Consider the following 15,317-nt stretch of genomic DNA (forward strand, 5'->3'; position numbering starts at 1 on the left):
GTTGGATTTCGAGACTGTGACTTTTTGTCAATAAGATTATAGCATGTTATAGCAGCAGTATTATAGCATGGTTGGGGACAGACGTTATATATTTAATATTTGTATTGTTATTGCTCTGTCAGCGTAATTGCCTTGCTTAGACTTGGTTGAATGGCAGACACCCATACATCAACATGTAAAATGTGGTTGTATAATACCCGAACGGGATCGTGGTTTTCAATGTTGGTAATGTACTGATTATGCTAGCAACCGGTTTCCGAATCCGATAAGGTATCTGATCTTGTTATTTACGCGGTTCATCTTCCAGACGATGGATGTCATTCGTATAAGCAGAGATTACAATATATAACGATAACATAACTTCACCAATTTAGGACCAATACATATTAGAATGGACAAAATTAATATACCCCAGAATATCCAGGTCGAGCGGGAAAAGCCTGTTAAATATATATTTATAACATATGGGTATAGTTTGTGAAAATTACACGTAACAAATCAATAATATTCTATTTTCTGAGATAGTAGGTAATTTTTGAACTTGTTTGTTTCCGCAATTTAAAGTAATGTAATTTGACTTTCGCGAAATTATCTAATTTTTACCTTCGTTTGCTTAAAACATAATTACTTCTCATGTACATCGCATTTTTATACGATGTTAAATGCACCTTTCACTCCGGACATGACTGTGCAAAAGCATCCTCTGCTAAGTAAGAAATTACCTTATTTTTTAATGACCGAAATATTCTCTATTTTTCATCGTTTACCCAATTCCAGTACACCTTGGATGAAGCGGAGGGCACGGCATATTGAGCTGAAATGTTCTAATCTGCGATGCCAACATACTCCAGTAAAGCGCTTTACCCGCCAGGCAGTTGCGCCCCGTTCAAAATAAATCTTAAAACCATTTTAACCCATTTTTTATTTCTGTCTATTATAAAATTTTCGGGAAAATACCTTTCTTTCGTTTCTTCAAAACAAATTAAACGTGAATACAGTACATTGAGATTTATTTCATTAAGACCAAAACAATGAAAAAAACATTCACTGATTCATTCCTATTTATATGACAACAATTCAGCATCACCGAATTGTAAGTACATGGTTCATATTTACAGAGCTACAAGAAAGATCAAAATCACTGGAAAGTTTTATGGCCAATCCATAGATGTGGGTCGTAACACCATCTTCTTAGCACCTGCACAAAATATTTGAATTAGTAGTAATGGGCGCTCTGACTTATTCCTTAAATGGTTAATATGAGTAAGTATTATATACTTTGAATAATGTAAAGTTGGATTACTCAATTTAACAAATCAATAATATAAAATAATACCAAACGATAATGTTCAAGAGACCATCAGGGCGTAGAGTTTATTTTAAAATTCATAATTATCAAAAATGAACACTGTTCATACTCTCACTGTTCTAGATTCATACCTCGGTTAGTTCCGTGATAGTTATCTACCGTTGGATTTCCAACAGGATCGTCTGTTCCATACGCCCATAAAACATAAATTTCCCCTGACTGAATAGAAAAAAAACTAATGTAAAAATAAAATAAGGAAATATTTTGAAGACTTCTAAAATAGTCCGTATTTCTCTAAATATTGATATTCAAGAAATGTAATTTTTAATGCGAAATAAACGAATAAATCCAATAACTATAAACTGTAAAAATAAATGAAATAATTATTTTGTCAGTTTTCAAAATAATAATAGAATGACTGTCAATCTAACTAACCGTTATTGCAAAGTCGTAAGAATCTTGGGCGGTCATTTTTCTTTCAAACATGACTCTGGTTGAAGTGTTATTCTGTGAAGCCATTAGAAGTGTGACATCTTGGGAGACATCTGCCACCGGTGTTCCATTTTCAGTGGCATGGGCATCCTGAATTGAAACGATATTTTAGAAAAATAGTTCTACGCAGAGAGATTTTAAAACAAGTTTGACAATAATAGGAATTTGTTTTATTTGATTGCTCAACAATAAAATATATCACTCTTGCTCCGAGTTCATTACTTCATCGTACACAGCCTTTTATCTATAATTGGGTAATCAATCAATCAATCAAGTTCCTTTGAAATGTTATTTAATTCACTATCTGATCTTGTGGGTTTTGTCAAAATATGGTTGACTGATATACGGCGTCAAAATGTTTGTTACCAAAATATATCCTTCGTTATCGTCTCCTAATCCCGCTATTACTAAATCAGCTCCGGCCATTGTTGGCCCTGAAGAAAATCCAACACCAATCCATCCTGCTGTTGGCGCACTTATCTGAACGTAAAAGTCGTTTTTTTATTCTAATTCATTTCAGCTCAAATATATTTAGGTAATTCAATGAGTAGTCTTGCTGCACACCAACACAAATATATTTCTGTAACGTTTCGTCTGACCAAGGTCAAACTTCCTCAGACATACATATTTCAACTAAAGCAAGAATAGCAATTGCAAGCACATTTATATAATGGGTGCCATGACAACAAAACAATATCATAACAATGTGAGTTAACAACTTTAATGAAAGTGGTGATTGTAAAATTAATTAACAGCACCAAGTTTAAAAATTAAAAAAAAAGTAAAAATTGTATTCACATTTATACAATGGATGTCATGGCAACATAACAACATCACAACAATGAGATTGAAAAAATTAATAAAATTGATGATTGTATAAATAATTTTCTGCACTAAGCATAAAAAACGGAAAAGTAGTTGGTCTTGTAAACCCAATCGATAGCATAAATATATTAATGTGACATTAATTTGACATGACAACCCGTGAAGCTATTTTTTGGTGAGAAAATAACAACCCCTATTCTTGAAGTGTAACAAAATGATTTACCGCAATGATTATGTTTTCGCTGTCTTGACTCCAGAAAAATTGTACTTCGCCTTCGGAATCTAATGCAACTGTTCCTCTTGCTTGATCTTATTAAAAAGAATCTTATTAACATGAATAATTCAAATGTGCATTAAACGTATTTGCAGTTCCATCGATATTAGAATTCAAGTTAATTCAGTTTAACATGCATAGTTTTGAATGCCATTTTCAATTTTCATCAATAAATTTTGCTACTATAACAGTAAAAACATATTCAAACATATTCAAAAGAACATGAATCGAGAAAATTTAGCGTTTAGATAAACTGCAGATGAGAATGGCAGTCATATTGCGGGTCCCCAAGTTATGTAATGGTATAGTTAAACCAAGAAATCTTCAATAGATTTCAATAATCTTCATTGAATCAAGCAAATATTTGTTTTATTGTCAGAACAAAAAACAACTGCGGACACTGCAAATAAATATTATAACAACGTTATTTGAGTGACCTATTGCGAGAGATGTCGAGGTGAAAGACATGTTCAACAGCGACTCCTACAATGCGTTGCCAAGTTGTCATATAGTATAAAAAGTAAGTTACAGGAGATGCTGCACTAACTTGTGACTATTTATGTTATATTGGTAACAATACCTATCACGATACTTGGTTCTCGTGTTCTCGGAGTCGGTTCAGATTCTGAAGTTGTTTCTGAGAAAGCAGTCGATAAATATGTTGAAATATTTGAAAAATAGTTATTATTCGAAATTGGTCAAGGAGCATATTTAATTTATATCAATAAATTAATATAATATAATTTTGATAAAGCTGAATAATACCGTCAGAAAAAAATTGAATCTTCAATTACAATATTTGATTTCATGAATAATATAATGTGAAATTTGGTTATACTCAAATCATTAAATTGTTTTAACTGGCCTTTTTTTCAGTTCAAGGAAATCAAGAAGTACACGTATTACCTGGGGTAAACGATGACGTTTCTTCTTCAGGCATACCTGGTTCTGTAACAGGAAAAATTGATTGTCTGGTGGTTTGAGATTTTTTAGTTACATGAGTTTAACTTAATTTATTAATTAAATATATTTTCAAAATCCAATATTTTCATGAATTTTTTAGTACACCAATTACATTTATTTATACATATTTATGCCACAATTCACTCGTTTTTGTCAAAGTTAGGGAATTCGCTCGAAAAACGTAGAATTCATCTTGAATATTAATAATATGTAAAATATACCTGGGATGTATGTGGGAATCATTTTATTTCGTAGAAGCTCCACTTTCTTTGTTCCTGTAACAAAGACAAAATTTTAGTTAGTGGTCGCACGGTTTACCTTTAAAATCGCAAATGTAATGCAGGAATCCTTGAAATTTTTATAAAACTCATCGTATGGTTAGAAGACTTAAAAAAGTTAAACTAGTATGAATTATCTATTTCAGCACATTGACAGTTTGGTAAAACCATCTTCATATATATGTATACTACTGCAATATAGCTCACCTCTGTTCCATAAATGATAGCTAAATTTGCCTGGATGACTGTAAATATCATATGTACCATATGCCCAAATGATGTTCATTTTACCATGCTGTAATAAATTGAAATAGTTTTAGTGAGTAAAGTAGCAAAGAATAATAATAGTAATTTAATATGTAATATAGAGGAACGCATTATAATTCTCGCTTTGCTTGTTTCACTTGAACTTGTGAATATACGTATCATCTATTTTTTGCATTGCATCATTATATGAGTGAAATGGGTATTTATATATAGAGACTCACTAAAGGTTTCAAAGCCCATAATAATAAGTTTTTTACAATTCTTTAACCAAATTTTATAATCTGCATCTTAAAACTTCTGACAAGTGGACGTAAAGGATATATAGAACCTACATCCAGGTATTACATCTACTATGCAAAAAATTATTACTACTATGTTATGTTAATACTATTATGTTATTAATAAATCGACTGCTTTTTATCTTACTGTTATATCCATGTCCTTGGCATCCGATGTTTTGAGTTTTCGTCGTACAATCATTGTTGTGAAATAATTATCTTGATTCAATTTCACCAGCTCGACATCTTGTAAATTGTCAACTTTAGGAGACCCATTTTTTGTTGCGTATGAATCCTATGTATAATAAGGCATATAAGCTGAAATATATACCTATAAAATTTACATACTTACATATACTTAAAAATAAAAATAAAATTCAATCGTTTCAAATATGTGATATTTTTGGCGTCATTTCCAATTGTAGTATTGACAAGATTTTCAAGAAAATGTATACAGTTAGTTTTGGGCGCTTTCGACTTTAACTACAAATAATGCAATAATATGAAATATAGTAAAATGAAGCCACTTGCAATCATCTTTGTATTCGGTTCTTATATTTTTTTCAATTTAAAAGTCTACGATATGCGCACACTCAAAATGTGTCTTTTAACCTGAGTTGATGTAACAACTTACGAACAAATATCTTTTGTCACGACGAACGCCACCAATTATGATATCAGCTCCTGCCATTGACCCTCCTGGTGAAAATCCAAAACCAATCCAACCACTTGTCGGTGCTGTATACTATAAATCACATAAATTTTGGTTAATTGGATATTTCATGAGAATAAATCGTAGTGTATGTATAACTTAGGAATTTTTGAAAAAAGTCACGCATGGGATTGATTCCGCATCTGATGAAAAACTTGTTATCAACATTTTAACTAAGTCATTCATTCAAACTTTGTGAGATATTAACATTGGACAAAATTAAGATTATTTATTATTGTAGTTATAAAAATAGGCTATACTACTTGCTTTGAATGTAATTTCATCTTCTGAATGATACCACGCTAATGTGACGTCATCTTCATCGTCTTCGTCATCATACAGTTTAACCGAATATTCAAAGTCTTTTTCTGCTTGGGAAGAACATATAGTCATCATCGTTTTTGACTTGTGATTAAACATTTTGAATGATGTAGAGTTTTATAGTAAAACATGATTTGATGATCATTTTAAATCAGAGATAATAGCGACAATTGAATGCTGCTTATCTTATATAACTAAATAAAATAAAATAAATTAACATGAAATTTTCCATGTGATTGAGATTATTGATGAATATTAATTATATTTTACTGTACATTTTAGAACATTTAAGTTGAATTCCTACGTATATCAATCAATCGATCAATTTTTGTAGTTTCGAATATAAGAAAGGTGTTTTTCAAGTGTTTGTATAAGATGTTACGAGTTCAGTCAAGTTTAATACTTTATAATCATAGATGTCAAAGATGAGCCATATTTTTTGCCACTGCTACATTATTTATCATCCATGTTTTTTATTATACTATTAAATTTATACTATTTTATACTATTAAATATATAAAAAATATAAATGATACCTTCATTCAAATTTGTTATAAAATTCACTTGTGCTTCACCTAAAAAGAATAGAAAGATAACAAATATAGAAACATTTGTTCGAATCAATGATGAAATATTTTTTATTTTATACCTTATTCAGTTTTACTGTGTCAGATAAAAACTCACACAATACTTAATAAAATTACAACTATTTAGTTCATACCTCGTCTCCACCAGTGGTAATCGTAATATTCTGGTTCTTCGTTTATATCCATGAATCCGTATGCCCATATTACTCCCATCTCTCCAACCTAAAAAATTACTCTTTTTAAATATGTAATAGAGGCTAAAAACGCAGCGCTGGCAAGAATATTTCGATTTTTACGTCAAATACTATTTGTTTTTATATTTATTCTAGGCAAATGGCTTCAATCAGTGAAAGCAAATTTTTTTATTCACCAAAATAGAAGCACTTATATACACTCAGGGAAGCAAAACTATCGAAGTCACTTTCAAGCCCTTGCTAACGTTAAAGTTGCTCCGACTAGATTATTTTAAATAACCTTAATATCTCTGTTAAATTGATCATCAATCTTCAACTTTCTTTTTATTGTCAACGACGTGATACCATCAATTTGACTTGAATCTAGTAATGTTACATCTTGCGATTCATCTACAATAGGTGGTCCGGCCTTCAATGCATGTGCATCCTGAAAAAATGGAAAACAACTTACATGAACGATTAATTTGATATAATGCAATAATTGCATGTAATTCGCCTATCACCATGAAATCAGAAATGCAACCTCTGATATTCTATAAGCGTATTTACTTATGTTTCCTAAATAATTATACCACTATTGTTTCAAAGCAATGCTCAATAAATAATATTTATATAAGTAATGAGATAGATTTTAATGGTTGATATTGGTAGCATAGCCAGTGCTTGGAATGTGACGACCTTGTATCTTGGTAGTATAACCAGTACTATAAATTTAACCTGTTTAATTGGTTATAAAAACATTCACCAGTATGTAGCCTTTATCGTGCTTAACCCCTCCCATTATGATATCGGCGCCAGCCATTTCATATTTTGGTGAAAGTCCAAGTCCAATCCATGACGTTGTTTCCGCAGTCAGCTGTAAATAATATTATGAGAAAACAAAATTATTTGTATATAATTCGTCTGCAATGTTGCAAAATTTTACTAATTACTGAGGAAGTTTGTGGACTAAAATGTGGAATATTTGAAACGTAAACTAGCGCAAATTAGAATTGAAAAAAAAAAATACATACCCGCATTGTGATACTTTCATTGTCATAATTCCATTCCAGTAAGTAATCATGATGCAGATGCTGGGAGTGTGCAAATTTCTTCCCCGATGCCTGGCCGCCCAATAAATAAAGACATACTAGAGTCAGTACAGTTATCATTGTAAGGTCAGGTTAGTTTGTTTTGCGCTGTGAAAACATATTTCATTGCTCTGTTATATTTCAAAATTGGTAGGTTTTTCCATTCGTTTATATTTTCTATGTTTTTTGATTAAACACCAACATATCTTAGCTAAAAGTTTAGTGCCGAGTTTTCTATTCATTATGTGAATATGCTTCACACTTTTCCGTCCATATATTGAGAAAAAAGATAGATAGCAATAAATAGAGATAAATATTATTATATTATCTTATTTTTCAATATTGAAACCGATAATTTGTGTGAAGATTCCATGCTAATGAATAGAGCGCATGGTCTTCAGATTCTGCAAACGCCGTTATTTAAACACTGATTTATATTAACATTTTTCCAAAATATATCAGCTTACTTGACTGCCACGGTATTATAAGTAAATCGGAAGCACCAATAATGACAAAGATGTTTCTTACAATAACTCTGTTTTCTGTTCATTTTTCTAATTCTATACGTCTCTCATGCAATTAGTATAGAAATAATTTAGATCCATATTGATTGATTATTTTAAAAAGCAACTAATGAGTAAAAATTTGCCTATTGTAAAACGCTTCATTGTAGTAGGCTTCACTCCTATCTGCAAACCATGGCTTATTAAAGGCGTAAATGGCTTGTTTGCGTAGAATTGTTTTTCGTTTCGATTTAACAACACTGACTTAATGATTGGTGTGACATTTCAAAATTCGTCATTACCACGTCGTTGCTAATGGCGCGGGACAAAAATGGCAACGCAGTAAAAAATGGTAACTACTATATGGTAAATTGTAACTTCTTTTATTAACAAAACCACGTAATTTGTATGTGCATTCCGGAATGTTTTGCGATTTTTTTGGTATCGCACAAACAATCAAGAAATACTTTGACTCCATCATGAATCATACTTTTGTGAACTTTCAACGGGGAATTATCGGCGCTATACCCTGAGGCTCTATAGTTGACAGATTATGTAAAAGTAATAAATTATATCATGAGACTATTTTGCACTAAAAGTTGTCTAACATACATATATATATATATATATATATATATAGTATATTCCAGTCATAAACGGACAAATAAATAATTCTATTTCACAACAAGTACAAATATAGAGGCTATCATTTCATCGCTATTCAAACGACCCGGTTAGCAATTCGGTGGACATGGACCACTTGTCGATTTAGGCCCAGTTTAGAGTTAAGGTTATTTTGTATAAAATATACTTTTAAACAAAAACGCATTGCATATTTCAAATAATTTTGTTCTCCCCAAAGATTGTACTCACTAGAATATTGATAAAAAAGTGACGAAAACACTCGGTTTCAGCTTGCTAAATAATTTGCGAGTTTATCGAGTTTGCATTTTCCCTCCGGACAAAGATGACGTTCACTCAGATATTATCAGCCTTCTTGAAATCGTCCAAGAAAAGAATATAACTGATGTGTACGTACAGTCTAGTATTATGATACAAAACAGTTCTTATTAAAATTTTCACAAAAAGTATTGATTGCAGCCCATGTCTCATATTTGCAACTTTCAGTACATTATTTCAATCCATCCACTTAGGACATAAAGCAAAAAAATCAACTCTATCGGACTTATTAGTCATTATTAGTTATTTGTAAGTTGCAAATATTTTAAAACCGACACATTCAAAATTCTCAAAATATGTGTTCGTATCCACGCATCAGACATTGACGTCATTTTTCTGTGGAAATTACCTATATATTCAAGTTCAACTTGTTGTCCTACAAGTTATTTCTAATAAACGAAAATAATTTTGAGCATCGAACTGAGCATTTTCAGTATCCAGATAAAATAAACTAAGCAAAACACAATGCAATTTTGACGAAGTCAACTACACTTTTTTAATTTCCAGGAAAATTTAAAAGAAGAACTATTTGACTACTCTGATGCTATTTCTTGTTCATTACAATTACATGTCACTTTTCCTTACGAAATTTAAAACATTTGTTCATAGACAAGCACTGAAAACATGGACGCTTGCTGAAGCATCTACTGTAAAAGCATATTTCGCAAGATGGGGCACTGGATACGTATATTATATGCAGGGTACTGTTCACTTTTGTTCTTCGCGTTTCATTATACTCTATTTGTCAAAGATATGATTACTTCACAAACGAAGTTGGAAATTAGGAATTTTTTTAAAGCGAATTTTTGAATTTGCTCAAATCAAGGTTACAAACCCGCAACAAAGAATAAAAAGTTCAACAGACCCTATATTGGCATTACTAATAATGTGTTAGTAAAATGTATTTGTGGGAAAGTGTGTATACAGATTATTTTGAAAAATAACATACGCCACAGCATGTTGTGTAAAAGTAGTAAAATAATAACTAGAAATAAATCTCGTCGACATCGCAATAACTGTCTTCAGAACAATAACTTAAACGTTTCCGAATGCACTGAATTAATTTTTTCTTGATATCAACAGCAGAAATCTCTAAAAATATCAAACTTGAAAAGCAACTTTCTAATATTGTAGCTCAAACATAAACTATCATATATCCAGACGCGTCCATTTGAAATTTATTTATTTTGCCATGTTTCCACTCATAGCATGTCAAATGGTGATAATTATCCAACAGGATTCTTAGGAAATTATGTCAGGAGCAGTGTTGATCCGACTTGATCTCTAGTTCACCATGTCAGATAGCAGTATTCATTCAACTTGATCCGTGTTCCATAATTTCAGATAGTGGATCGTATTGATTCAGCCTAATCCTTGGAATATCATGTATATATTAGAAAATTAGAAAATCATGTATTAGAAAATTAAGGCGAGTTTCAATGAGTTTGAATTATGATGAATGTAGAGTGTAGACCTTAAAATCGGCATGGCTGTTTAGCGCCCACATCAGAATATGGTTCTGAAAAGGTCGTTCTGCTAAAGTAAGTTTGTCACTCCAAGAGGACGCGTACAATATCGTCTTTTAACATCTCTTTATATTATTGTGTATGTTACAATGCAAGTTGTATAGCAAACAGTTATCTTAGAAAGCACACAAAAATTTTCACATGCCTTGTGTACGGCAAGATATTTCAGCATATTTCAGCAATTTAAACTAAAAAAAGTATCAAAATTATAAAAATTAAAACCGACAGAAATAGATACACACATGTCTTATCTAGTAAAATAACAATTCTGTTCGGTTACAGAGTGAGAGATTTCACATAACACCACAGAAACGAAATTTTCAATAATTAATAACAAAGTGCTTTGGCAGTTTCCAGATTATAAAACATTCCAAAGTTGATTGAAAAATTGTTCGTTAAATTTAGGTTATTGTTATCAATTCTAAATATACCAAAACGACAATTTATAACTTGCACCAAAGATTTGGAATCCTAAGAAAGTCGAATCCAAAAAGGACACGATTTGCAACAACGCGCGAGGGTTCAATCTGGAATAAATATGAGGAGAATCGTGGGCGAAATCGGTGATGAAATTGGTGAAACTGAAAAACGAACGAGATACTCAATTAACATCAATTCCTTATCGATGCATTCTGTATGTGCAATAGGTATGTATGAATTAGTGACTCAATGTTACTACTGGATTTAGGTGATATTATCCTAATCTTTTTTATCGCATCATAACCAAATATCCAGGAGCTTCATTCCCTGTATTAATCCTCGAGTTTTACACAATGGCACATACTTTTTTTTATAGGTTTATAACACTACCCACTTCCCACGAATTATGGGAATTCCAATTATATATAAAACACTTTCACGATATTTATTAGTTTTACTTTGTATTGATGACGAAACTCTAGAAAAATGATACGGATGATGGTATTAAAAGTTTTGGTCTGTCTAAAGTCTAAACCCAGTAGGCATTTGTGTTTAAAATTGTCCCTCAGTAAATACTTTTTTCCGTTTACGTTATAAGTCCATGTATTCGGAAGTGTTGATACGACATGAGCAGACTCAGGGAATCACGCAATGTTGTTCGTAAAATGTAAGCATCACTACTTCCTCTTACTTTCTCACATAAAAGAAAGCAGCTTTATAGTGACGGAGATGATCAGTGTTTATCAAGCGCTGCTATCGAGCCAGTTTCATAATGCTGGCCGATGATTCACACAATTATGAAGGAATCAGGAAATGAGATCATGGTGCCTAAAAATCATAAATCCAGAACAGTTTTATTACCCTGAAAACAAATTATCTTTTATAAATATATATATATGTAATATCATGTAATTGGTGTACACCTTTTTTTTTTTAAATTAGCCATGCTTTATGTAAGTGTAATATCCTTTCAAATATTGCTGAAACAATCTTCAAGCTTGAATGTTTAAAATTGAAATAAAATTAGTTTAATTTGGAATTTGCTATGTATTTTTATGCTCAATTCTTATTTTGTGGTTTTCTTCTTGTTGTTACCGTATGAAAAAATCGGTTTTCTCATTATACTGGATCAATTGCTTGAAATTTTCAGTGATTAAAGATTGTATTTTTTTTATCTATTTTAAAACGTTCTGTGGGCTCTTCATGATTCGTTTTTCACTTCGAAATCTTCTGTGATTACTTCTTGAAAAGTAATACAAATTATTTGTCGCGGTTTTTCGACAACCACGACCACTTCTCACTTCTCAGTCGTGCTACTCTTTTGCGACGCGAAAGTAGGAAGTTTCTGATCGTACCGGTACTGTACAAGGTAAGGTAAACTATCACTTCGCTTAATCTAAGACACTCTCCAGACTTGAAACTATAAACCCAAAGGTTACGTCGAACTATACTTAGACAATTTACGTAGGAATGACTTTCAATACAAAGTTAGAAGCGGTGGGAAATGCATAACAGTGACCAGCATTGGGCGTTGTTGTTATCATACATGAACTTGTCGAGAGATTAAGGCCGAATATGAATGTTAAAATTAACAATAGAGCGATGCTCAAAAATATGGACACGAAAGCCCAAAACGAAGTAGTAGTAGTAGTAGTAGTAGTAGTAGTATACCTTACCGTGTACAGTACATTCATTACCTTGCCTAGTCTACTCTACGTACGGTCAAAAAAACTCCGATTTGCGTAGCACGGGAGTAGCAAGAGAAAGGTCTCAAGGATACTAACAAGAACAATAATAACATCATAATAATAATCTGCTCAAATTTATGAACACGGGGTGCAAAACGAAATATTTTATCACCAATTCCCTTAAATCATACGCGAAAACTTATTAGTATGGTGTCAATAACGGTACAGGAACTGTCCTAGCTTTTCCAGGTCCTGGGACGATGATCCATTCTTCATGATTCAGTTTCAACGTGAATTGAAATACCAACTGATCCGAGTCACCTCTATATTACCAGATCAGATACCGAAGTCTACCGTTTCCCATAAAAGGAGAGCTATGCTCAAATATATATATAAAAATAAAAGTAATAGACCTCTAGCGAAAAATACATTTTTTAAACATTGAAAATTTCAAAGCAATTGGTCCAGTAGTTAAAGAGAAAAGCGATTTTTTTCCATGACGATAAGAAAAAAAATACCAAGAAGAACAACAACAACATAATAACAAAACAATCTAAATTTTGATGACGTCATAGCACACAATGAACGAATCCCATATAGATCACAGAAATATTTGAAATAAATAAAAGTAATAGCCTTCTGGGGAAAAATACAATCTTTATCAGTGGAAAATTCAAAGCCATTATTCCAGTAATTAAAGATGAAGGCGATTTTTTCTTAAAGATAGGAAGAAAAATTATGACATAAAGAACAACAATATAATAATAACAAAACGATCCATAAGTCAATTCCGTGTCCAATATTAATATTAATAATAACAAAACGACTCATTTCTATATTTCGTGTCTAATAATACAATAATTTAGAAGTTGACATAGTAAAAATAGAAAAACCCACAAATTTAAATCTTACACGTTTACTTTATCCAGAGCATCTGAGTCATTTTTAGCACGTTTAAGACTTGGTATGGTAGTTACTATAGTTGAATAAGAAAATATAAAGTTAGGCACAATTTTAATCGGATAGATTAAGCTAAAAAATTCACAAATGCTTCACAAAGCAAATTATGCCACAAACATTGTTCTAAAGAGAGAAAATGCCGACGCTATATCTAGTCACGAGTTTCAGAGATACGAGGCGTGGTGTTAAGCTCTCGATATCGATAACGTAAACAATCAGTTTTTATTTAAGCTTTGAGAGGTTACAATTGCGCCAATCTATTTATTATATAAATCTCTTTTCCGCAAGAGTAAAGTTGTTACCACCGGGCAGTTATATGCTTAGAATAGCAAAAACAAGTTTAATCGTTTTACATATAAATAAATATTGGATTATATAGAGGAAACAGAAAAAAATTCACATAACTCGAATTGATATGAATAAATGTAATCTTTCTCATCTATTTTTATAACATTATTCCTGTATATCACAATTTGCAAAATTAGATGTTCAACTTTATTCAACTACATTACAAAATTTTATTTATACTAAAATTTATTCTAAAAATGCAGATGCACCATATATATAATGAATGTCTTTGTCTATTCTATTTCAATCCACAAAATCAAACAATGTCTTCGAAAAGACTTTTCAGCAGCAACCTTGTGAATAGGAAAATTGTATCTATCGGTGAATAATTAAAATTTCCATTTTGTTTTCAAATAGCTATCCCTGAATTTGAATAATTTATTACACGACGAATAATTTAATGTATCCTTGCTGACATACAAAAGTCCCGTTTTGTAAATCGATTTTAAAACGATTTTTTAATGGATCAGATTTTTATCTGTATCTCTTCTAAATAGTTTGGCGTCGTATATTATGAATATACATTATGAACACCAAGATCACACTATTTTTGATTAGACATTTGAAATTGAAATATATATACCGGTAATCCGTTTTACATGGTATGTACTATTTAAAATATCAACTTAGTGCTGCACATAAACTTGACCCTCCACAAATTTCAGTCTGTAATTTTCAGTACAATACTTCTTTGATTAACATATACCCAAGTGCGCAAAGAAGTATTCGGTTTTCAAAACATTACCAAGTCACTGATATCTCAATCTAGTAGTCATATTATAGGTATAAAATGATATATAACCCAATTTAATTATGGTTACCGTATATAAAATGATTGATACTATCGCTGCGTGGGGTAAAAGTTAAAACAATGCGATTTAATAGCCCGCTCTGAGGTCTTGAGGTAAACAAGAGAAACGTTAAGAAGTTCTCACTATGATGTAAAATTGCGTGCGATTAAGAAGAAATAAAGTACCAGTAAGTTGTACTGAAACATTTTTTGAAATTCTTTGAACTATAAAGCTTGACACGTCAGCTAATAACAAACGTGTTCAGCTATATATATTTACCAAAAATAGCTATAAAAGCCGCAGGCAGAAGTGGCCTATATGTCAAAGTAGTGTCAAACTGTATATATATCCACGACTAATATCCAAGTATCACAATGCATGTATTAGTTTTATCGTATGGCATAAAAATGAACTGTGTTGAGTCCGAAAAATGTCGTCAGTTTAAGGTTTAGAGTGATAAAGTGTATTCCATAAATACTTACTCAATTCATTTTTTTTTCATAATTACTATGTTTTTATTTTTAAAAAGAAGTCGAACCTAACCATTTAAA

At 31.3% G+C, this 15,317-nt stretch overlaps 1 protein-coding gene across 2 annotated transcripts; it reads right to left on the reverse strand.

The window, feature by feature from the left end:
* Positions 1-993: 993 nt before the first annotated feature.
* Positions 994-7,678, reverse strand: LOC120338410 (uncharacterized). 2 transcript variants are annotated; one of them, XM_039406404.2, is made up of 17 exons: positions 7,514-7,678; positions 7,246-7,356; positions 6,781-6,927; positions 6,441-6,528; positions 6,256-6,294; positions 5,666-5,766; positions 5,321-5,431; positions 4,835-4,981; positions 4,349-4,436; positions 4,085-4,138; positions 3,807-3,848; positions 3,481-3,537; positions 2,850-2,935; positions 2,168-2,281; positions 1,745-1,891; positions 1,441-1,528; positions 994-1,198 (listed from the first exon to the last, which is right to left on the reverse strand). In XM_039406404.2, exons 1-17 carry the CDS (start codon positions 7,649-7,651, stop codon positions 1,152-1,154), a joined length of 1,605 nt encoding a protein of 534 aa, XP_039262338.2. In that variant the 5' UTR covers positions 7,652-7,678; the 3' UTR covers positions 994-1,151. The 2 variants fall into 2 exon arrangements, with proteins under 2 accessions (XP_039262338.2, XP_039262337.2); XM_039406403.2 differs by having other exon boundaries at positions 5,666-5,769.
* Between the last annotated feature and the right edge of the window lie 7,639 nt (positions 7,679-15,317).

The sequence above is a fragment of the Styela clava genome, chromosome 10, assembly GCF_964204865.1.
Source record: "Styela clava chromosome 10, kaStyClav1.hap1.2, whole genome shotgun sequence".
Taxonomy (NCBI): domain Eukaryota; kingdom Metazoa; phylum Chordata; class Ascidiacea; order Stolidobranchia; family Styelidae; genus Styela; species Styela clava.